Source organism: Mastacembelus armatus, chromosome 10, assembly GCF_900324485.2.
Source record: "Mastacembelus armatus chromosome 10, fMasArm1.2, whole genome shotgun sequence".
Taxonomy (NCBI): Eukaryota; Metazoa; Chordata; class Actinopteri; order Synbranchiformes; family Mastacembelidae; genus Mastacembelus; species Mastacembelus armatus.
The window spans coordinates 7,431,949-7,455,890 of NC_046642.1; the positions used below are offsets into that span (position 1 = coordinate 7,431,949).

At 37.8% G+C, this 23,942-nt stretch overlaps 1 protein-coding gene across 1 annotated transcript in view; it reads left to right on the forward strand.

The window, feature by feature from the left end:
- The first annotated feature begins 469 nt into the window (after window positions 1–469).
- The window catches only part of gfra4b (GDNF family receptor alpha 4b), a 42,135-nt gene continuing 18,662 nt past the window's right edge, over window positions 470–23,942 (forward strand). Inside the window, exons 1-2 of the mRNA XM_026331200.1 lie at window positions 470–565; window positions 1,848–2,277. Coding sequence (XP_026186985.1) covers window positions 2,235–2,277 — 43 coding nt within the window. The 5' untranslated portion in view covers window positions 470–565; window positions 1,848–2,234. The remainder of the gene's footprint in view (window positions 566–1,847; window positions 2,278–23,942) is intronic.

The following is a 23,942-nucleotide window of genomic DNA, read 5'->3' on the forward strand; positions in this document are numbered from 1 at the left end:
ACATTTAAGTACTCCATCTCCCAATAGAGATGGTAATGTATTGTTCCAAATATTCTCATTGCAAGCTTGTTAGAGAGTTAAAATTACAACCATTGAGGCGTAAAGACATTTTCCAATTTGAGGCCTCAGCAAAAAATAAAAAAATAAAATAAAATAAGAAAATGAAACAACTATGACTCTAAAAATGCTTGAATTAATGTTTCCAATTCATGTTAATCCAGTGAAAGGCTGTAGTAGAGCATCCATGAATGGCTGTAAAGATAACACCAGCAGTCTAAAATGGCTCTTCAGAGGTCTTCAGTCTGTCTTGGTACACAGCTGGATCATCCTTTTGGACCCCTGGGTTGCTTTACAGACAATGACACACATGCAAACACATACAGTAAAGCGCGTGCGCGCACACGCACGCACACACGCGTGCGCACACACACACACACACACACACACACAGAGTCTGGCAGATCCAACATGGTGACCCTTTGTTATCTACTCCTCACCAGCTTTGTTTGCATGGATCATCTGGAAACTCCATTTGCTGTTGCTGTTTTGGAGACATACTAAAAGGGTGAGTCAACAAACTCCAATTGCACATACTGGCTCACTGATGTTCGAGCAAAAAGGGGTTCTGAACCATAAAATGAACACGGTGCGAAAGTTGAATTCTTAACACTAAGGAATCAATAACTATCTGTTTCAAAACAATGAACGGCTCAAAAAAATAGAGTCTTTGCACCTCCGGAAATCGGTAATGACAAGGAACTGAATCCACCTCCCTCTGTGGGGGGCCAAATATTTTTGATTCTATGTGGAACAAAAAGAAAACATTTAACAGTTTCAGATAAATACAATAATATACGTTTTATTTAACATGTATTTGGAATCTACCACCTACACGCTGGTTGTCCCAGTGACATTCTGGATTTACTGACAAGCTTAACTTCTGGTCATTCTTATTATTTTCATAGCTGCTGAGAGTAAAATGGCCAATTTATGCTCACACCTAAAGCTACACAAATTAGGAAGGAACCTACTAGGACTGTTAGTCTGTATTTCCCACATGTCCACATGAATTTGGACTATCAGCGCACAAACTTTTCACACAGGAAACCTAAAATGAAATAGATTTCTGTTTCTAAGTGCCCCAAATCTGCCTCTTCTGTGAGTTCTGTAATTTCTTGCATTGATGTTCCTTTTTTGTTTAATTCTCAGGGAGAAACACATTTGATCGTGACTGACAACAGAGGCATAAAAAATAAATTAGACCTCTTAGATGAGATTTTGGGAGGGTGAGAGATAAATGTCAGACCTAGAAAAGTAGACATACACAAGGTTTTCAACACAATCCTCAGTCCTTCAGTTTAACCTGCCAACCCACATTTTAAAAGGTCTTTCTGTCTTATTCATTGGCGTATTGCCACAGGAACTTTATTTTATAATATACAAGAAAAATGAATAACAAGTGTTAGACCTTGAGCTAATGATCCCGCACAAGACAATTAATGACAAATTGTGAAAAGGCTAACCGGTGAAAATAAAGTGTAAAGTAGAAATCTTTTAGTATATTTTGAGTGAATTTATGTAAAAGTGTATATCGGGGGGTAATACTATAAAATATACCATTAAAGTACAGTAAATTGTTATAAAATTACCAGAAAGCTGGTAAAGTTCATTCTAAACTACTATACACACACTATTAGTACCACTCTCAATGTCATTATGACGGTTTTTGCTGCGGACTTCACCGTATGTCAGACTTTATTACCGCTACAGAAGCCCATCATGTAACCCGGCTGTTTAATGACCTTTCCTGCACAAACACTTTTCACTCTCTCCCTCCCTCATGACAGTGGTTCTTCCCGGCAGCACTCAGCATCTCTCTAGCAGCAGACTCAAGGACTAGCGCGACCACCTCGACGCGCAACAGAAGGCTCTCTCCTCTAACAATACAGGACCATACAGCGCACAGGACAACTTTCACTCTCATTATTACGCATGGCTATGACTTTGCGCAAAAGCGCGACTGCAACTGCATCTTGGAAGAAACTGATGGGATTCTAAGAAAAAAAAAAGACTGCAACAACAAGATAAAGGAATCTAAGGATTTTTTAAAGCGATTATTCTCTTTGCGCTAATAATGATCTCCACATGCATAACAGGATACCCTCTTCTTGCAGTGTAATTATACAGCTGTAGGTGCAGGTTCGGCGTGTAATCTGATTTCTCATAACACAGAGATGGATCTGTGGGGATTATATCTGTTTCACCTCATAACTTTGGGTAAGTAACGACAACGGCTTTTTAAAAATGTAATTTAGCAAATACTGGACAAAAGAAAATAATACAACTTGCCCCATTAGGTATTTGATTAAAACAGTCGCGTCACATTAATCAAACTGAAGGAGTTTGTCAGGCGTTTCTTCCTTGATCCATTTGCTATGTGAGTATGTGATGGCAGATCACGGCTCCTATATTTATGTTAACGCAAAAAGAAATAAAACTTGCATTTGTAAATTTTAATTAGTTAATATTCATTGATTAACATAAATTTCCCGACTCGTACCAGTACCGTATGATGGGCTATGTAAAGGAGCTTTACGCATATGCGCACAAGCTTAAATGTGCATGTGCATGCGTGTGTGCATATAAATATGAACAAAAGCTCATTTTCCTCTTCTACATGGATCAGAGTGTGAATATTGTTTGGCTTCCTAGTGATGCATTTCTACTCACTGCAATATATCGTGTCCAAATCCATAATATTTATTACACAGCAAGACTCCTACAACAAATACCTACTTTCCTTCTATTTGTATTCAAAGTTTTACACTAGCATTAAAATACTCCAAAGTGACCATCCTCAGCAGATCATCAGTCAGTAGTGTTACTGAGATACCTGCTCTCAAAGTAATTGAATGAAGCTGAAATATTGATTTTTGTGGCAACAATCCACAACAATCTCCTGTCCTAAAAAGGAGAGCTATACATGTTGTTGGCTCTCAGTGTCTCTTTGTCACTATACAGATGTGTCAATTTCAATCCTGACTTTACAGCTCTAACTAATATAATTATACCCACCATCCTTTCTGGTGATGGCCAGAAAGGATGATTCTCATTTTAATTGGCATCAGCTTTCTTGCTTAACAGAGGCAGGAATATGCATTATGCTATATCTCATTCCTTTCTTCATTATTAATATCCTCTTTAGAAAGTGAAAGGAGATGCCAGTAAGGAAAGCTGAATGGAAGAGCTTTCATTGTAAATTAACTTTTCTTTCTAATGACATTTATTTCAGTGATGCATTTATTCATCCTGATTCAGCTGGTAATAGAATAGAATAGGCAGAAACAGTGACAAACCCCAGCACCTGTATATTTACACGTACAACAACAAATGAATTTTGTCGAAATGAATTTTGCTCTAAACATGTTGATTCGATCCAGTTTAGCCATCTGTCTAAATTAATTGGCCAAGACCAAACTGCAAAAGGGCAGAAACTATGGGCTGTTTGGATGACTCAACCCATTTATGTCACATTCTGTGTATTTTCTGTGACATCCAAGGCTTATATGGACAGAAAACTGAGCTCACACATTATCCACCACTGCCAACAGAATAAAAGAAACTTGAAATAAGCACAATTTTGCAGAAAGAGTTCTTAAATCAAACATCAGGAGCAGTATTTCTCAGCTGGGAACAGTGGCCATTAGAGGCTGGCTTTGAGAGTTTATTTCTCAGCTTTTCTTGCCTTTCTTTCTTCGATGAACTAACAATGAAAGACTTCCGTGACTTACTATTTTTTAAAATAAAGACGGACCATATTTAATTTACATTAGATCTGTAAATGTTGAGTTTATTTTTGCAAGTATCAGAAATAGCAAGGCATTCTGACATCTTGTAATCCACATGCACATCTTTTGAAAATATCGATTTAATGGATCCAGATTCATTTCATAAGGTCCCTGGTATTGAAGACTTTACAGATGAAACAATTTGTAGATTAATTAATTTGTGATTGAAAGAAAAAAATGATTTGTCGATTTGTCTGTTTATCATTGAGAACTTAATAGCTTTCGATTTAGACTTTTGGTCAGACAAAATGAGACATTAACACCAACTTGAGCCCTGGCAAATGCAAATCAGCCAATATTTTTACACCAAGCTTGGTTTATTAAAGCTTGCTGATTAGGTCATTGACTCTCTGGCATGGTGGTCAGAGCTGAGACATGAATCTCAAGCAGTGACGCTTAGTCCAGGATTGCAGGTCCTGAAGAAGACATTAATCTAGCAGAGGGTCACATACGTTCATAGGTGTTGTGGAATTCTAACTGAATCACTGTTGCCTCCCCCGTTATGAAAAATAAGAAACGAATCCCAGGCAAGTTGGTTAACTGTCCAAGCTTTGATCTTATCTACATGATAAATGTGCAGAGGAGCTTATTTTGACAGATCCATACAAAGGCTAGAAATGATACAGAATTAAGCACAATTGTGCAGTGCAAGTCTTTTTAGGTCAGATAAGCATTTTCCTGCAGCATTAACTTGAAATGGCAAAAGGTGCATCAGTTACATGATGACCATTTCATATCAAGGTGCCAACTGCAGCACAAGGTAATTGCATTTCATATTCATTTCAAAATAGGACAGTAAGAAGTGATCCCTAGTGGTATTCAAACTGATAATGGTTACATAAAAAAAAAAAAAAAAAAACAGCAGCAGCTGTCATGAATATGCAAAATGCTCATAACTTGTCTAATAATTTCATTTTTTGATTGAGGTTTGTCATAGCTTCTAGGACTGTTATCAGATAAACTATTTTTAATGTCCCTCTGCTATAAGTGCTGTTTTGTAACTGCAACAGTGACCAGCTCCAGCCAGTGATCATGCTATATTTTTTGATTTAATGGTTTTGACATTGTGGGATATGACCTGTGTCTTTAATGGAGACAGATAAGTACTGCCAAGCATGCTATTACCTAGCATATTGGCTGGCCTCTTGTATGGGGTTTGTCATGAATCTCATTTGATGAAGGCAGTACCCATGGTGAACAGACAAACCAGCTCATAACCTGCTTTTTTCGTGTTTAGGTACACATAGATGACAAACTGAAGGCAAAACCTGAGTGCCGGACCACCAGAGTGAGGGGATCTAGTGTTTCTGTTATGATGTGGGGGGCATTTTGCTGGTATTGTTTGGGTCCTCTTTGCCACATTAAATGGAAAAGTCAGTGCAAACAAATGCAAAGTTGTTCTGAGTGTTAGTGTATGATAGCTTATGACAGATTCTCCCTGATGGGAGTGGTCTCATCCAGGACGATTATGCTTGCATAGTGTCAAGAGGTCACTGAATGGTTTGATGGGTTTGAAAATGATGTCAATTATATGCTATGGCTATGATCTCACTACGACTGTACAACTTTCAGAGACTGTGGACTAATATGTTAGTCCATGTTAGATGGTGCTCTTTACCACCATCATCAAAACACCAAGTCTTCTGCAATAATGGCGTTCAAACCCTCCAGTAGAATCAATGTCAAGGTGCACTGGGGCTGTTCTGGCAGTACATGTTGGCCTAACACCTTTTTAAGAAACTTTAGATTTCTTAAATTAGATAGATTCCTTTAGTTTAGCAGTGTTTACTTAGATATGACTAGGAAAAACTAGGACCAAGATAGAGCATGCATAAAGTGGTACTACCGTATATGTTGTACTAAAACCGGGAAAACCTGGCATGAATGATGGATGCATCAATGACTTGATGTATCTGTCCTAATGGTTTGCTGAATGTTTAAAATAACTGATTATTATATTTCAAGAGACAGTGTTGCATCTGACAAGCCTTATGGTCTATAGGAAATACAACTCTATAAAGGATATGAGTTTTCCGTCTAAACCCTATCAATACATTTGAGTAACGTTCACTTGCTGGCAGAGCTGTGGGTTAAAAGCTTTAGAGACAGAATGGCTGTTGCACTTTTCCTGTGGGTTGTTCTCTAGCCATTTTAAGAGCCCTTAAAAATGTCTTTGTATTTAATTATTGAGGTTTTAAAACCTACTGTCGAGCTGGCACGTTGCCATTCATCTGATGTCAGTCAGTCTGACGGCTCTGACCTTAAATGGTGACATTATCCAATTTCCCACATAATCATCTGCATATAATATTAAACTATAATAACTTCAAACAGTACATAAAAGTTCAAGTGTAAAAGAGCTGCTCACAGTTGAAAAGTGTGAAAGACTGAGACAAGCAGTCAGAGCCTGCAAGGCGAGGGTTAAAGCTGAAGCTGTACCATTGATTAGGCGTGATATATGTGGGTGAAAAAAAAAAAAAGAGTGAGTTTAAAGCCCTAATCCATTATTGCAGTCAAGTGCCTCCACTTATATCACTGTTAACACATTACTGAATGTGTTTACATTTTGAGATTAATGTGATAGGAAGCATTCTGTTACAATAACCAACAAGTAATGGGGAGACACACTATACAACTCTTGTCTAGGTTACATTTATTCATGTTGGAAGAGGACAGGTGGCTTAGTTTGCAAATAAAAATAGGACAGACCCTAAACTTGGGAGTTATAGTAGATAGTAGAACTTGTAAAAAAGATTATTGTCCATTTCTATCACTGCTCCCATCAGGTTCAGTTGTGGACACAGCAGGAAGCTATTTAATGTACCCCACCAGCTCAGCACAAAACAGCAGACAGGAAAGTGTGTTACCAGCATTAGTTCTGCTTCTTTACAACAGAAAAAAAATAAATGTACTAAAAAAATCCTTCCAAAAAACAAATACAAACAAACAGCATAATGTTCCCCCCAATATTTGACAACCTTGATCATTTCACCTAGTTAAATAATCAATTATTCATTCATATCCCTACTCGCTGTATCGACATTATAGGTAATATGTCTGTGTTGTGTTCAAAGCTTGTAGCAGTGCTGGTGATGAAAGCACAAGAAAGTATTCCTTGAGGGGCAAAATTGCAATGCTGAAGACTCTTGCTTCTGTAATCCTATAGAAAGCCTTCAGAAACCTACAATCATTGATACTACATCCGTCATCTCGAATTTGAACTCCTAAAGATTCCTTATATCGAAACTGTCTATGAAATATCCCAAACTATCAACCTGCCAAATAAACAGAATAGCAGTTATTAAAGAGCATTGTGCCAATTTAGCATTGCACTGAACAGTAACAAAATTGCTTTTTAGAACAGAAGTGGATACAGCAAAAACACATATTGTATTTTTTATTAGATGCATTCTTCTTCCTTGTCAAAATCTGATGTCTACATTACCCATAATGCAACCCGACCACGACTACTTCAGATGGAGGTTCAGATGTGTTATGCTGGGAGAGGCTAATGTGGCCTAAACAGAGATGAGGAGCAGGCTACTGAGGTCTGGTAAACTCACTTCTTTCTAATGCCCCCCCCCCCCAATATTCCTCCCTGTCGAAGTTGCAGTCTTCACCGCCCCCCTCTTATACTCAGACTTCATACATCTCCCTCTGGAGCTACAAAAGATGTTTTTCAACTTTTTCACACATACAAAAACCAAGATTATAAAGAGTAATTACAATTACAACCAGTGCATGTGCACTAACAATATGTGCATAATGATAATGTAAATCACAGAGGACATATAAAAAGACATTGGGATTTTACTAAAATCTGTGTGGAAAAATATGTACAAACAATACTCTACAGTGGCCAGTAGCACCAAATAACATTTTTATTTGACTTTAATTCTAATTTTAAACAGCCAATGAAACACAGTGGTTGGTTTAAGGCAAAGAGTTTGTTAGATTAAGTCCGGGCCATGTAACAGTAACCACTGACAAAGCTTTTGGCAAGAAAAAGAAAACACTGTGGTTAAAATTGCAGGAACAGTCGAGATCATGGTTAAATGCTTAGCTTTTGGAGAACAACTTATCTCTTGGTGGCTGTAAATCAGTCTTCCTAAAAGTACATTTTGTTTGGTTTCCGGTAAATGTTTTTTTTTTTTCTTTTTTTCTGAACTGCTGAGACAGCGGTTAGTTTCTCTCTAGTAGCATTATTGGATGAATTGTTCTGGATGTAGTAAAAGAAAGCATGCTATGTACCAATGCTCCTTGGACAAGAATCAACATTCAATTAGATAAAACAAATATCTGGGATAAGATAAGATAAAGTATCTTATCTAATCTAAACCTGTAGACCCTGTAGACTATATATTTACATATTCTTAGCATCATACAGTACTTGTTTTCACCCAATCCCCTTTCCTTTGGATGTCACAACATACTGTCAATTATCGTTCATGGGTTGCTTCTAAGATCTCAGCTCTGATTCTCAGATGAATGTGAGAAGATGCCCTCTATTAAACTGGTTATGGCTCAGAAGACATGGAGGTCACTCACATGACAGTGATGCTCTCTCAGAATAAGTTTCTCTTTATTTGTATAACATCTGTTGAAAACTGCTGCTTATTAACAGGTTTAGGATTAGAAGATGTCACAATACTTATATGAATAGCAAGAACCTCACACAATTATTATGAGGTTAACAAATTCAGAAAATGGCTCTGGAGATATAGACATACACTAGCCCCTAAGGGCCAAACAGAGGCTCATTAACTTAGAGTCTGCTGCTGGTTTTCCAGATAGAAAGACTGTTCCAGACAAACAGGCATACTCCCATTGTGACACAATTTCAAATGGAGGGCGTAAAGTCCACTTCCTGCCTTTCTGTTGTATTTCTGGGGCACTGCTAAATCTATTTGGTGTGAGTGAAATTTCATCAAGATAGATGGAGCCAAATCTTGGAAGAGAACATGCGACAAAGGTCCAAGGACATGTTGTTCAAACACACTGCTTCAGTTATCTGAGTGTGATATTACTATTTTCATTGCCACAATAAGGCCAGTCAGTGAGTGGGCATGAGTTATTTTACTCTGATTTTTCATTTTTCCAAAGGGCCCGACTCAAACAGTGGTGTCGCAACATCAAAAAGTTGCAAAGAACATGCCATTCTTCAGGGCTGGTGAGATTTAGAGAGACGTAATCCTCTTAAAATGATAACATGAGCAGATGTGGACTTTTTGTGAGTGTTTCCTCCTCCACTGCAATAGCCTTTGGTCAATTTGGACTTCTTTTTGATTAATATACTGTGTTTACTGTTTCCTTTTTGACTTGCTAGCATTAGTGCAAACAAATGCAGACGGTGAAGTGACTTTTGGGCGAACCAGTCATGTGTCCTGTTTTTTCCCTTTAAGTAGAAATAACAGATTATATCTGTTTCTTTTTCCCAATTTTCCTGCAGTAAGGAGATACTGTATCATACAGCGATCACCTTTTTGGGCAGCTGTGTGCTGTATTAGAGTATGTTCAACCGTACTGGCACTAATTATTACCAGGAGAAAAGTATTAAATATCTATGAAAATATTGTATGTCTTATGTTTTTGTATAATTTTTGTAACAGAACTATGTAGTTATTTCCATGAACACTATCCTGTTATTTTGCCTCATACGTTTTCCTGCATTTCAAAGCCTGAAGCGATATACGCCAAGAACGGAAGAAAAAAAAAATTTATGAACTGACCTCAAAGTCAGAAAGGGAGCTTAGACAACATTGCTTGCAAATGATGGATGCAGCTGCTTCATATCTTTGTCATCCCAACACAGGTTTTGTGACAGGCAGGATAAATGAGCCCACTAACTGAACTTTTTGATATCTGGAACTGTGCATATCCACTATATGCTGTATTACTGCAAATATTTAATTCAAATAAGTGCAGGCTTAAACTTTACAGTATTTAATTACTGTTTCATTGTTTGTTTACATAGCCAGAAACGTGAATTACACCGCTCTAGATCCAGCAAATGGAATAGTTTCTTATCAGCATTCCCACAATAGACCATATACCAGCTGAGCTTTGGCACCAAACAGTTTGTCACTGAAATTAATTTGACATATCTTATGCCCAGGAGGAGCTCTTCAGTTAATCAAATCAGTAAAATCAGTCTGTGGCCTCATCGTAGCTACGATAAAAGGAATGACTGGAAATGCTTGTTTACTTGACATAAACTGAATTACTGGCTCCATGGACAAATATGAAAATACAGGAAATAGCAGAAAGGCAATAAGATTGCGACCTAGCATCAAGCTATAGGCACACTTGAAAAAATATCACTCGTACAGTAGTAACTACTGTACAACTTTCTAGGAGAATTAGTACAGGATTATGCCTGGGTAGAAATTATACAAGATAAGTCTTGTTTACAGTATCTGAATCACAGACCTATGAGTATAATCAGTAAATCACATGAAGTCTGTCTTCCAAAATCAAATGCATCTAACCCCACTCAATATACTATCAGTTAAATGTAAGACGTATCAAACTGAAATCAATTTGTCCAATTGTCCAATATTAGTTATTTGTGTCTGCATGCTTACAACAATCATCCATGAAAACTGTTTCTGGAAAGAATGGCTGAATATGTTCAATAGCTGAACTATATGAGGCTCCATGAGGTGATGTGCATCTAAAACATGCTTTTCTCAGCACTGCAGACTAGTCATCAGTAGGTACTTCCACAAACACTTGGCAAATTTTTTTCATACCACTTATTCATGTTGCGGTTGCCAGCATTGCCAGTTTTGCAGTACATATTGTGCACAAAGCCTTTCCTCCATTTATCATTATGTGATTGTTCTTTTATTTAGCAACACATCCTGGGTTGAAATCCCGGTCTTTCCTTTCTGTGCAGAAATTGCATATTTGCTTTTCACTTTTACCGTTTCCTCACACAATTGAAAAACAAACAGGACTAGTGAGCTGAAACCAAAATTTCCCCTGGGTGTGAATACAAATATGCCTGTCTGTACTGTATCAATCCTGTGATGACTGGTGACCTAGCCAGAGTGCTTCTCTGCCTTTCACACACTGCATGCTGAAGTAAGTGCCACCCATACATGAATATTGTCTTCAAAGAATGTTGAAAGTTTCTGAAAAATCATCTTTAATGAGATTTATAAAAAGATGATGGTCAGCATATTGACATGAAAATGAGAGTAGCTTAGTTTTCAGTGAAGTTCTCCAACAGTCATAAATGTGAATATCTTTGGAATTTGAACTAGTGGCTGCCATTTTTGTTTACCATTTACAGACGAAACAATTAATCCAAAAAACAAAAAAAAAATCAACGATAATAAATAATAATAATAAATAACGATAATAATAATAAATAAAGTTGCAGCCCTGATGCTAAAAATAAAACCCAGCAAACAACCACCTAAAGTGCCATATGCTAATCCCAATATTCTTGCATCAACACTGTTACAACTATTACATCACCAGTGCTTAGCAGCAATGATGGAAATCTTGATTTTTCTTCCTGTCACTGAGGTGAGTGTGTTTCTTGGTGAATGCATCTATGAAAATCAATGAATACTTAATACTAGAAGTCAATGAAAATCAGAGTTGAAGATCTCCTCCTGTAAGCAGCTTATTAGTCTGACCAGTGAAACGAACCCTACAGTCTTGGCCTGGATACATATACATACATATTTGTGTTCTGTACATTTTGCTCTACCAACCACCCACCTGAGGTGATTAGTCAACTTATGTTCTGCTGTATAACCTTGTCATGTGGAGATTATAAAGGCTGAACTGAGTGCTGCTCGATTCCTCCAGTGTTCCAGGAAAGGAAACACACTATTACCAAAGCAGCAGACAGGAACCGGCTGGAGGGCATCTGTCTGACTGAGCTGCAGTGGATTTACAACATCTGCTCCATACAGGAGAGGATGCCACCTCCGTTCACCACTACTTGATTAATTATTTCAGACACACAGAATTACACAGCCAAGAAATTGCAAATTGTATGCACAGATGATCCTCTGAGCTCAATGATACTTGTATCTCAGGAATACCAGGAAGGTATTAAATCGTCTATTGCCAGGTTTAATAGGGTCTCTTCTTAGAACTTACTTTCAATTTTTCTCAACCTGAGTGATTCTATATTACAGAGGGTTTCCCACACATTTATATGTGGTTGCAAACCTAAGTGAACATGTTCCACATTGACAACTTTCTTACTTCACGCCTCATTAATGGCCAATGTGTGACGAGATGTTGGCCTCATTTGTGAAGGCCTTTGACTCTGTCACCACCCTGTAGATCCAAATCCCTTCCTGCTCCATGCCTTGTTAGGCCCTAATTAATTGGATCAAGAGAATGTCACTAAACGTTTGACAACCCACTGTGAGTGATAACTGTGAAACCAGAGCCACATTTCCTGGGATATGCCCCTGGAGAAGAATCATTCCATATTAGGTCTATTGACTCTCAGCCACACATTTGGAGATTCAACACTGCTACTGCAATAAGGTGCAGGTGGACCCTGCCTTAGCTGAAGTCATTTTCTGTGGTGTCATATGATAGGGTAGATATCTTCATAACATCTAGTAGGAGAGAACATCTTACACATGTGGACAGTACAGGCACAAAATATTGATACTCTAAAATCTACATGTTTTGCAATACAAATGCAATGTATAAACATTCTGTGAAGAACACTTCACTTTTCAGTGTTAATGATGGAGTGTGCCGTTTCTGCATCGGATTCTAATTCTAACTAATTTGTAATAGTGGATATATTTTAGAAGGAAACGTAATTGCAACCAGATCATGTTTTAAATTGGAATAATTTCATTAAATGTTTCTAGATGAAGTCAAAGTACGATATCAAGTAGTGGTGTGTGGAAAAAAAACTGATTTATGTAAGAATCACAACTGGTATCTTCTATGATTCTGAACAAATTCAGAAATGCTACAAGTCAATTTTTGGAATAATGCCTGTGGAATAAAAAAGAATGAAACTTAATCATGACTTTCTAGCAAAAATATTGCCAGTTGGTCACTAAATTAAACTTAAATTATTAAATGATTTTACATCATACTTTATATTTTAATCTATGGTTTTTAACTTACAGAAATAACTTAAAAATATTTTATGCTTCTTTAGCTGCTTCTTTCCTGTTAGTGTGAATACACTCCTCAGAACCAGTTACAAGTTAGGGTAAGGAACAAGTGAATTGTGTTTCATTTACAGCTCAGTAGGTAATTGACAGGTTTGATATGCTTGATAATTTTGGTTGTCAGTATAAGCAACACCTTTCATTTGATATTTGTGAATATAAAAAAATGGATTACTGCAGTTCTAAAAACATCTAGGTTATATTTATATGTATATATATTTATGTATATGTATTTATGTATATATTTATTTGAGTACATATTTACATACCAATGTAAAATTAACAGATGAAAATAATGTCCAAAAAAAATGGATGTTTTGTTGGCATTCTGTGCCGAGGGGACTGAGGATTACAAAAGGTCTGAACATTGTGTCTGATGGTCTAATAAGCCAGAGGTTGAAACACTGTAGGCAGTAAAGATTTGTGGTCTGGGGTGTGATCGCATGCATAGAAGTTTCTTTGACCAAATAACCTGCTCATTAATGGTGAAGAAAAAAAACCTCAGCAGAAGCGAGAGAGGCTGGGAAGTCTCAGCTAAGTTAGTGGCAGCATTGTTATTGCTATTTGGATGTTGATCTGTTGCCCGATAGTTCTCATGGTCTGCATCATAATGAGCCATTGATTTCTCTTATAGCGTCTCATGTTCACTCTACAGGGGAGGAAGGTAACTTTTGGGGAGAAAGAGGGCATCTGTGCGGGTTTGCAGAACAAGCTGCTGCCTAATATTACCTGTGCAGTACTTCAGTATCTGCCCTTCTGAGAGGAACACCTATTTGGGGTTATAGAAGCAACATATGGCAATGTCGTGCAAAACAAAAGGTCATATAAAAGCTGATGTAGCTCTCCCACCTTTTAAAACCAGTTCTTAGAAAACAAAGGTTATTTTGAGATTAATATCCTCTCCAAAGTATCTCTTGAATGGTGTTCAAAAGGTTATGCAGAAAGACTTGACAGGATTCAAATTCTTGGACTAATTGAAATTAGCATGGCGACAGTACATGTGCAAGTAAAACTAATTTAGACATATTATTGTATGATATTTCATGTAATAAAGAGTAACCTTTTGGGAAATGACCCATTGAAGTCAGCTTGACATTTTAAAGCGTTAATACTGTGAATTTAGAAAAAAAACTCCTAATTATTATTCTCACGTCAGAGATTTTATGTACTTTTCCAGGGAATATTTCCAGTTCTATATTTCTATAAAGTTCTAATGTTGTAGTCTAGTGTCTCTGTGTTTGCACTATCAGTGTTTTTTTTAAATCAGGCATGTTAATCAGGTTAATGTGTCTATATACATTCATTTTTAAACAGATTAATGCGCCAAGAAACCTTGAACAGGCTGATAGGAAGTGACACACGTTGCATTCAGTATTAGCTACCCTTGACAGTCTTGGTATTCAGGGACAAAGGGAACTAAGGAAAGTGATCTGATTATCATACAAATGGTAATGTAGTTCACACTAAGCCTGCAGTTGGGTGTAGTTCCACAGGCTTTACCCAAGTACAGTAGCAAGTAAAATGCAGTTTAGTGGCAGTGGGAAAAATGGCCATCTTAAATTCATTTTCCGTCTTGCCAGTTTTTCTTTTGTCTTTTTCTCTATTATTGGTTCTTTACTAACATCATTAAACAGCCCCACCTACTCAGCATGTTTTTAAAAATGTGTTCATTTACAAGTTAATCTCAGATTGTCACCATTAGCAAAGGCCAGAGAACAATCTTGGTTGAAAGGAAAGGTAGCTGCCTCTGGATGTAGTTCTCAACCCTAATTTCATGTTTTCAAATTTCAACACTACTTGACAGAAATGCAGAACTGGCCTTTATGATATAACCTTGTAGAAGTCTTACATTTTGGCCACCACCTATTTCAGATTCATTTTAGGGAAGTTGTTTTTTCTATCACTTTGGTAAAGATGACTCTAAACAGTACAGTACCCATGAGCCTCAGGTGCTGTTATTTGTGTGAATTCAAAACACTTGTTTTATGCTGCATGGTCACTAAAGTTTTCCAAAATAGATACAGAATCTGTAACTAAATTCATTTCTGTTTATTTTTGTTTTCGCCCAAAAGAAATGTAACCTCTGTGACAAAGTTTCTAAGTAAAACGTAGACTGGGAAAGGTCCTTAACACAATGTTTTTGTACACAGGCTTGTGTCTCAGAAAATTATAATGACTTTTATGTCTGGATCCAGGTTGCCCAGAACAGTTCCTACTCCTTTGCAACTCTAAACCGCTGACGCCTGTGGCTGTCTAAATGGGCTTTTAGAAAGAAGGAGAAAAACTCCAGAAAATAACATTGACACAGCTGAAAAATCAGTCTGTGGTGATGAGGAGATATTTGTTATGATACTTTCAGTTTTCTAGGACCCCTTTATCAAACTCAATCTGTGGCTACTACAAGGCACTGTATAAACAGCAACCTTATCTGCTGTGATGAAAAATCTTCTTCAAAATACTTAAAGTAAAACATTAAAGGTTGTGTTTAACTTGTCTGTCTATATTTTAGAGCATTTCCGGCAAAGTATAAAAGCATTAATTTCAGCAAAGAAATTAGTTTGGAATTTTGATTATAGTCCATTATGATGACAAAAACATGAAAAAAGCATCAAGGATTAAAACAAGTGGACTGATGTTAGAATTACAGCACCTGTCATACATGTCATATTTTAGGTTTGTGCTGCGCCTGTGTCATATTAATTCTGTCATTTTAGGAATAGATTGCATGTCAGTCTCTCTGGGAACATTTTCACATGGTTTAACATTACCTTTACAGAAACAGAGTAAACATGGTTAATGAAGCCACTTATTCAATTATACTTTAGCTTTTGTCATGTTTTGCCCTGCAAGCTATAATCCATGCAGCCTGTTTGACTAAATAACTATGAATTTCAGAGCCGAAATTAATTAGGACATTGTTCTGGTTTATTGCCAGTGGAAGTTAAATTGAAGTGAGTGAAAAAGAAAACTGTAATCATTTTATGCCCAGCATTGCTTTTGTTCAACAGACAATGCCTAATGGGTTTTTGGTCTGAATAATAAATAACTGTTTCAGTGAGACTGTTTGCAATGAACAGAGGACAAAGATATAGGTTAGAGTCCAAAAACTATGTGCACCACAACATTTGATAAGAAATGAACAGTTAAAGTACCACTGAATGTTTGAAATAAACAGAACAGAAATATGCATAATGTTCACAACAAATAATTAAAAGTCAAAATTGTATCCCAGCAGGTGTACTCCTAGTACCTTTTTTCAGTCAGCATCTGACTGTAAAATTCATTTATCACTAACAATGTTGTAAACATGACTGACAGCTCAGATGATAAATGGGTGCCCAAGGTTTGGGATCCTTCAGGAATGACTTTCACATATCCTTGGCAGTCATGCTTTGAAGTCCCACTATGACAAACAGCCATGTTTCAACACAGTAAAGCACTAGTTAAAGATTTTTTTTTTTTTTTAAAGAAATTGCTTGGTTATTATTAGCTGGTGTCAGACACACTGACTTCAAACTTAAGGTTATGTTGAGGTTTGATCTCCAGGCCATGACTTTTGGTGTCTCTAAAGCCTGTGACCTTTCGTTTGAGCCTTTAAAACAGTGACTCACAAAGGAGCCCAGAGAAGTCATGTAACTGAGCTACTGAAGATCACTGCTGTAGTCCCAATGGGTCCTGCATGATTGACAAAGTCCTCTGCTCTGGAGTCCACCATTATAGGTTAACATCTGGTCATGCTGACCCACATCTCATTTTTTGTCATCTAATGCTGGCTCCAGATGAATGATAATTTCTCTGCAAGATTATTTTACAAAGAGTTTTGAGTGTGTGTATAAAGGTCATGGAGACCAAAGGAGACATAAAATCAAACTTACTGTACATCTAAAGCAGTGGTGATTTAAAATGCTATGCAACACATTTTAAATAATGTGCAACTAAAACAGACATGACTGCTTCGCTTCACAAGTGTAGTTTTCATCTGGACCCGTAAAAGTAAAAAGGAAAATAAAATAAAATAAAATAAAAAAACAGCTAGATTTATTTCTTTAAAATACAACAAGCTATGGACAGTGACACTTTATTGCAACAGAGGCAAGTGAAGGTAAGTGAAGGCAATCAACTCAATAGCCCTATCTCAAGATTTATGTGTGAGCTCCTATCACTCTGGCTGCTTCTGCTGCATTACAACACAACGGACAGGTTTCAAGGACTGGAGGCATGCTGGGAGTCTGAGCAACACAACACTGCTGTTAAAGAGTGTCATCACTAAAAGTGCCCATCAATCATTGTGCTGGAATCTGTGGGCCTTCCCCATTCCTGTAATGACTGCTGAGTGACAGACACAGCTGGCAGGTATTATATTCTGGCCACAACAAAAGAATGAAGAAAGGGTTAACAATCACTTTGTTAAGGTACAGATGACTTTTCCAGGGTAATATTTCACCTCTTTCAGAAAAAAAAAATGTTCTTGCCCTAACTTGCATCTTCCCAATTCAGAATTTGATACGTAGCAAAAGAAAAAACAACGCAGTTTTAGAAAATGTGTTGGCCAGCTCACTGTTCTCTAAACCTTTATTTAAAACAGTGATTGTCCAGTCATTGCATGGTAGGCCTAGTTACATTTTATTATAAAGGCCAAGATGCATTTCATTAACTGACTGCATTAGTTTGTGGAGTTATGTGACACAAAAGAGCCCTATAAATTACCAGCACACCCACTCAAAGTTTTCCAGTATCAGTTTTGATGTTATTTCAGATGTTACTGACTTTTTTAAAATTCTGACCCTATTTTCCTTCATTCAGAGAAAATGTATGGCAATGTCACTTTCACAGCAGTCAACTATCAGCATTATGTACAGCATGAAATATGAAAAACAGCAGGCATGTAAAAGAGTAGCAGTGGTAAAGTTCTCCCTCTAATAGTAGTAAGCAGAGGTGGGGACTCGAGTCTGCGACTTAGACTGGAGTCACACTTAAGTCGCACACACAGTATCTTCAGACTTGACATTTGGGACTTGTGAACAATGTTTATGTATTTATTTTATTTTAGCGCATTAACATAAATTTCTGACGAGCAGTGTGTTGTGGCAGAATATACACAGCAAAGGCACATTGCTGCCCTCTATTGGTAGTGACAACAACCCATTCGTGGCACGCCTTGCCACAGGTGACTGTAAACTGCAGTAAATTGAATTTGTGTCGTGAACATGGCAAATGTCCTGGCAAGCCGGATCCCTTTTGTTATCAAATTTGGTTATTATGACTTCACCGAAAGCCTAACAAACAAATGACAACATGCAAGGTGTGCAGCATAAAAATAAAAGTCCTCACTTGTTTAGTTCAACATCAGCTACCTAATGTCATCTTGTTACTGGTATAGAACAGTTTTGCAGTCTACACAGCATGAAACAAGCAGTTCAAAACAGCTCTGCACCACCCTCTTGGCCATCAGCTAGTGTTAAACAGGCTTTATACTGTACACTGCCTGGTGAACAGTTGGATATCTTCATAAAACATCTCCCTCAACACCTCAGATGTCAGAGTGAGGCTGAGTCTGTACCTGAGCCTTTCTGTAACTATTTGAAACAGCCTGAGATTAACACAGTGACTGACCTGCTGTGCAGAGGTAAGAGAGGAACCAGGGATCACATTCGGTGTGTTCAAGCTAAAATAGGCCAAGCATTAAAACCGTTATCACTTTAAACTGGAGTTTTGTCCTGTGCCAACATTTTTAATCAAAAGTTGCTAAAACATCCTTGAAAGGTTGCTAGATGACAATGTGTGACATCATCATTTTGATTTTTTAAGTTACAAAAGTAAAAATGTTAAGCTAAATTTAAGTGACTAACAAGCTTCATACTTAGCTATGACAATATATATAATACAAAGCCAACTGGCTTCAGCTTCAGTAACTCAATACAATCTCTGCTCCAGCATTTGACATTTAGCCCGCAAATGTTCATAACAAGAGATGAGAATCTGGAACCAGCATTCTGGATTCTAGTGAACAACTCTGGTCAAAGTGAGAATGAGATGATTAGTGGTAATGCTACCAAGGCTGCTGTCTGTTTAGACATTCTGGTCTTACTATGAAACCCAGATATAAGTGGTAACCATCTTGCAGTGTGACAGATTTTTAAATGAATCAGGATCAGTATTTGAACTGTGCTGTATATTTGAGCAGTTCCATCATTTGTATGCCCTGGCTGGCTGGCACCAGTTGTTTAGTGCTGCACAGCCAGCACTTTCACACAGAGAAAAACATGACGTGTCACGCTCCCCTGCACTGCAAGCAAAGGACGATATGCTGATAAGTTAATTGCAACCATTACATATCAATAGTCTATACAGTCATAATGTCACCATTTCCAAGTGAAGATAAAGCAGTCTTTGTTGTGTGACATTGAGTCTGAACTTGAGAAGCCTTCACACCGACATACACATTGGCTCACACAGATACACTGCGCGCGCACACACACACACACACACACACAACCACACACACACACACATAAAACATCACCCCTTCAGTTTTGCCCCTAAATAATCACAGCCCTATTTTACTCACATCTGGGGAAAATGAATTAAATTGAACTTTTCTGAGTCCGTGTGATGGAAACTGTTCAGCATATCAAAGAAAACTTTTCATAATTTCTCATTAACAGTTACAAGTTGCAGCTCCTCCTTCCATATGAATGCTAAAACGCTGCCTGTTTGGCTGTGATGGCATAAAAGTCTCTCCAGCTAATCAGCAATGTATTTGTGGATAATAAGCAGGTCAAATAAGAACACATTTCAGCAAATCACTACCTCATTTCTATTTGATAAATACTTGATGATTTTGACAGTTCCTCTTTCAAATACAGGGTACTATTGGTATGTTGGGAAACTGCAGTATGCTCCCTCAGACACCACACACATTTAGCCCACTAAATATGACAATGCATCTATTCTTTTCTACAGGTTTTGCCTTCCAACCACCACAAGCTGCCTTTTTTTTTTACACCTGAAAGATGAACTTTTTGAAAACTAAAGTGTACAAATCTGAAAAAGTGCTGTGAAAGTTACATAAACAGGATGAAATGACATGTATGCAGTCGGTAAAGTCAGTTAACCTAACTTGTCACCACTAACTCTCTCTGGATGAACTTAACTTTTAATAATACCAAGAATACAGTAAAGGTGCTGTCAAACCTTATTCATGCTCATTTTGCCAGATGAGCTATCAATAAATACTGACTGGCATTGATGTTAAAGCTGTACAGAAATTTATAAGCATCATTTTAGATAAATAAGTATTTTTTTTGGAAAATGACAAACTTATTAGCTCCAGATTGTAGAATGTGAATATTTCCTAACATCTTTGAGTTTTGGACTAGACAAAACCACCACACAGAAAACTGTAATAATAATATTTCATTATTTTCTGACATTTTATAGGCTAATAATTTGACTAATAGTAGTAATAGTAAAGATAATCTGTACAGAACCACTATAATTATTGGATCATTTATAAATAAGAACAGCATATTGTAAGCTTAACTGCATAATAAGTTAACTGTATAACAGATCTTTGTTGTCTGCAAATTGAAAAAAATAGTAGACGGGATTTGTCTGTTTCCTTATTGTTTGTCAGTCAGTTTAGTGCAAACATATACATGAAGAGGGCCTGTGTGCATGTCTGTTAGTTTTGTTTCTAACATAAATGGCCAGGTGGCCATTTGGTATCTCTGCTTTGTCCTTCTGTGTATACATGCATTGTTTTTTCCTCAGCTGGGAGAGCGAATTGTTTGCTGTCAGTGTTAAGATCTGCTCCTTGTTAGTCCAAGAAAAATCACTGTGACAGTATCTGATCACTGTTCCAGGTAGCAAATTGTCTGCCACTAATTATGCATCAGCAGTGGAGTGAGCCTATTCCAACAGTCTTTGTTCTGTACTCTTTCTTATGGCTCAGTAGGAACAAAACAGGCTGGGGAGTCATAGTCGTGTTTGTGTCTATATGTCAGCAGGTGTGTGGGTGTTGGGCTGGTTTGCATTTTGGCCCTTGGCCCAGGGCTTTAAGATTATTTCAGCCTGGCAACAATATAAGCCTTAGGTGGAACGGTTCAGGCTTTTGCAGAACACACACTGGTGAAGTATGTCGCTGCTGTTTCACTTCAGTGACAATAACAAGAGAGGCAAACAATGGAGTGACGTTCAGGAAACCTATTCAGGCAACCTCTTTTCAGGTTATGTTGAATTTCAGTGCTTATACCGGTGCGCCATTTCTTTTTCAGGTATCAATCAATGAAAAGAAAATGTTGTTCAGGCACTCTTAGGCAGAGCAAGGAGTGCAGATGTAAAGCCTTTATGTAGCCCGTGAAGCTGAAACCAGTCAGTGATTTAATTAATATGCCTGACTAAATAAAGGTTTTTAATACATCTCCACACCTTGCTCTGCTTAAGAGTGCATGATAAACATTTTCTGTCTTTACTGTGATATTTTTTTTATCTTGCAGAGGATGTTAAGGCTTCTTGGATTCATTGTAAGTGTAACACATTGAGCACTAAGCTGATGTTTTTGCCCGACAAGTGGTTTGGCAAGAGCTGGCCCTTGTAATTTTCACTTGTGAATAGTTTTTAAACCAACTAGTAAACCTGCAAGCAAACTGATCTTCTCAGCAGTGCTTACACTGTTCAGTGAAAAAAGCATGACTAGAAGAGCCAGAGAAGCAATCAGCGAGATCCTGAGACAACACCAGATAACTACATACAATTATTATGCACGGCTATGGCTATTTACTGCACATACAGTGGGTACGGAAAGTATTCAGACCCCTTTAAATTTTTCACTCTTTGTGTCATTGCAGCCATTTGCCAAAATCAAAAAAGTTCATTTTATTTCTCATTAATGTACACTCAGCACCCCATCTTGACAGAAAAAAAAACAGAAATGTAGAAATTTTTGCAAATTTATTAAAAAAGAAAAACTGAAATATCACATGGTCATAAGTATTCAGACCCTGTGCTCAGTATTGAGTAGAAGCACCCTTTTGAGCTAGTACAGCCATGAGTCTTCTTGGGAATGATGCAACAAGTGTCTCACACCTGGATTTGGGGATCCTCTGCCATTCTTCCTTGCAGATCCTCTCCAGTTCTGTCAGGTTGGATGGTGAACGTTGGTGGACAGCCATTTTCAGGTCTCTCCAGAGATGCTCAGTTGGGTTTAGGTCAGGGCTCTGGCTGAGCCAGTCAAGAACAGTCACAGAGTTGTTCCGAAGCCACTCCTTTGTTATTTTAGCTGTGTGCTTAGGGTCATTGTCCTGTTGAAAGGTGAACCTTCGGCCCAGTCTGAGGTCCTGAGCACTCTGGAAGAGGTTTTCTTCCAGGATATCTCTGTACTTGGCCACATTCATCTTTCCCTCAATTGCAACCAGTCGTCCTGTCCCTGCAGTTGAAAAACACCCCCACAACATGATGCTCCCACCACCATGTTTCACTGTAGGGATTGTATTGGGCAGGTGATGAGCAGTGCCTGGTTTTCTCCACACATACCGCTTACAATTAACGCCAAAAAGTTCAATCTTGGTCTCATCAGACCAGAGAATCATATTTCTCATAGTCTGGGAGTCCTTCATGTGTTTTTTGGCAAACTCTATGCAGGCTTTCATGTGTCTTGCACTGAGGAGAGGCTTCCGTCGGGCCACTCTGCCATAAAGCCCCGACTGGTGGAGGGCTGCAGTGATAGTTGACTTTGTGGAACTTTCTCCCATCTCCCTACTGCATCTCTGGAGCTCAGCCACAGTGATCTTTGGGTTCTTCTTTACCTCTCTCACCAAGGCTCTTCTCCCACGATTGCTCAGTTTGGCTGGACGGCCAGGTCTAGGAAGAGTTCTGGTCGTCCCAGACTTTTTCCATTTGAGGATTATGGAGGCCACTGTGCTCTTAGGAACCTTGAGTGCTGCAGAAATTCTTTTGTAACCTTGGCCAGATCTGTGCCTTGCCACAATTCTGTCTCTGAGCTCCTTGGGCAGTTCCTTCGACCTCATGATTCTCATTTGCTCTGACATGCACTGTGAGCTGTAAGGTCTTATATAGACAGGTGTGTGCCTTTCCTAATCAAGTCCAATCAGTTTAATTAAACACAGCTGGACTCCAATGAAGGAGCAGAACCATCTCAAGGAGGATCAGAAGAAATGGACAGCATGTGAGTTAAATATGAGTGTCACTGCAAAGGGTCTGAATACTTATGACCATGTGATATTTCAGTTTTTCTTTTTTAATAAATTTGCAAAAATTTCTACATTTCTGTTTTTTTCTGTCAAGATGGGGTGCTGAGTGTACATTAATGAGAAATAAAATGAACTTTTTTGATTTTGGCAAATGGCTGCAATGACACAAAGAGTGAAAAATTTAAAGGGGTCTGAATACTTTCCGTACCCACTGTATATTGCTTTTAATTCATCAAACATGCACCTGTAAACCATCAGACAATATTATCATCATAAGTCAAACATCAGAGACATAATGACTCCAAAGAAGTTATAACACTTATGTCAAGACAAGCTTAACAAAATGCTGTTAATATGTGACTAAAGTGCAATCAAACCTGAACACAAATGTTATAAATGTGTCTTTGTCAATGACATATTGCAGGTCAAACAATGTAAATGAATGTTGCATACTAGATTCCATCTTTCATCTTATTTTTCAATTCCACTTTTTCCTGCAGTGAAAAACTGTATGTATGCATGTATACAGACAGGTCACAATATAGATATGATTTACTGGTTGTGACTACATGTGTTTTTTTTTAAGCTGTGGCACATCTCCAGACTGAAATACAGTATGCAAACTACAATTGGATGCAAGTTTTTACAAAAAACGCTCATTGTCCACAAGTGGCGAGGTTTGATGTAGTGCCATCAGCAGGTCAGTGTTTTCA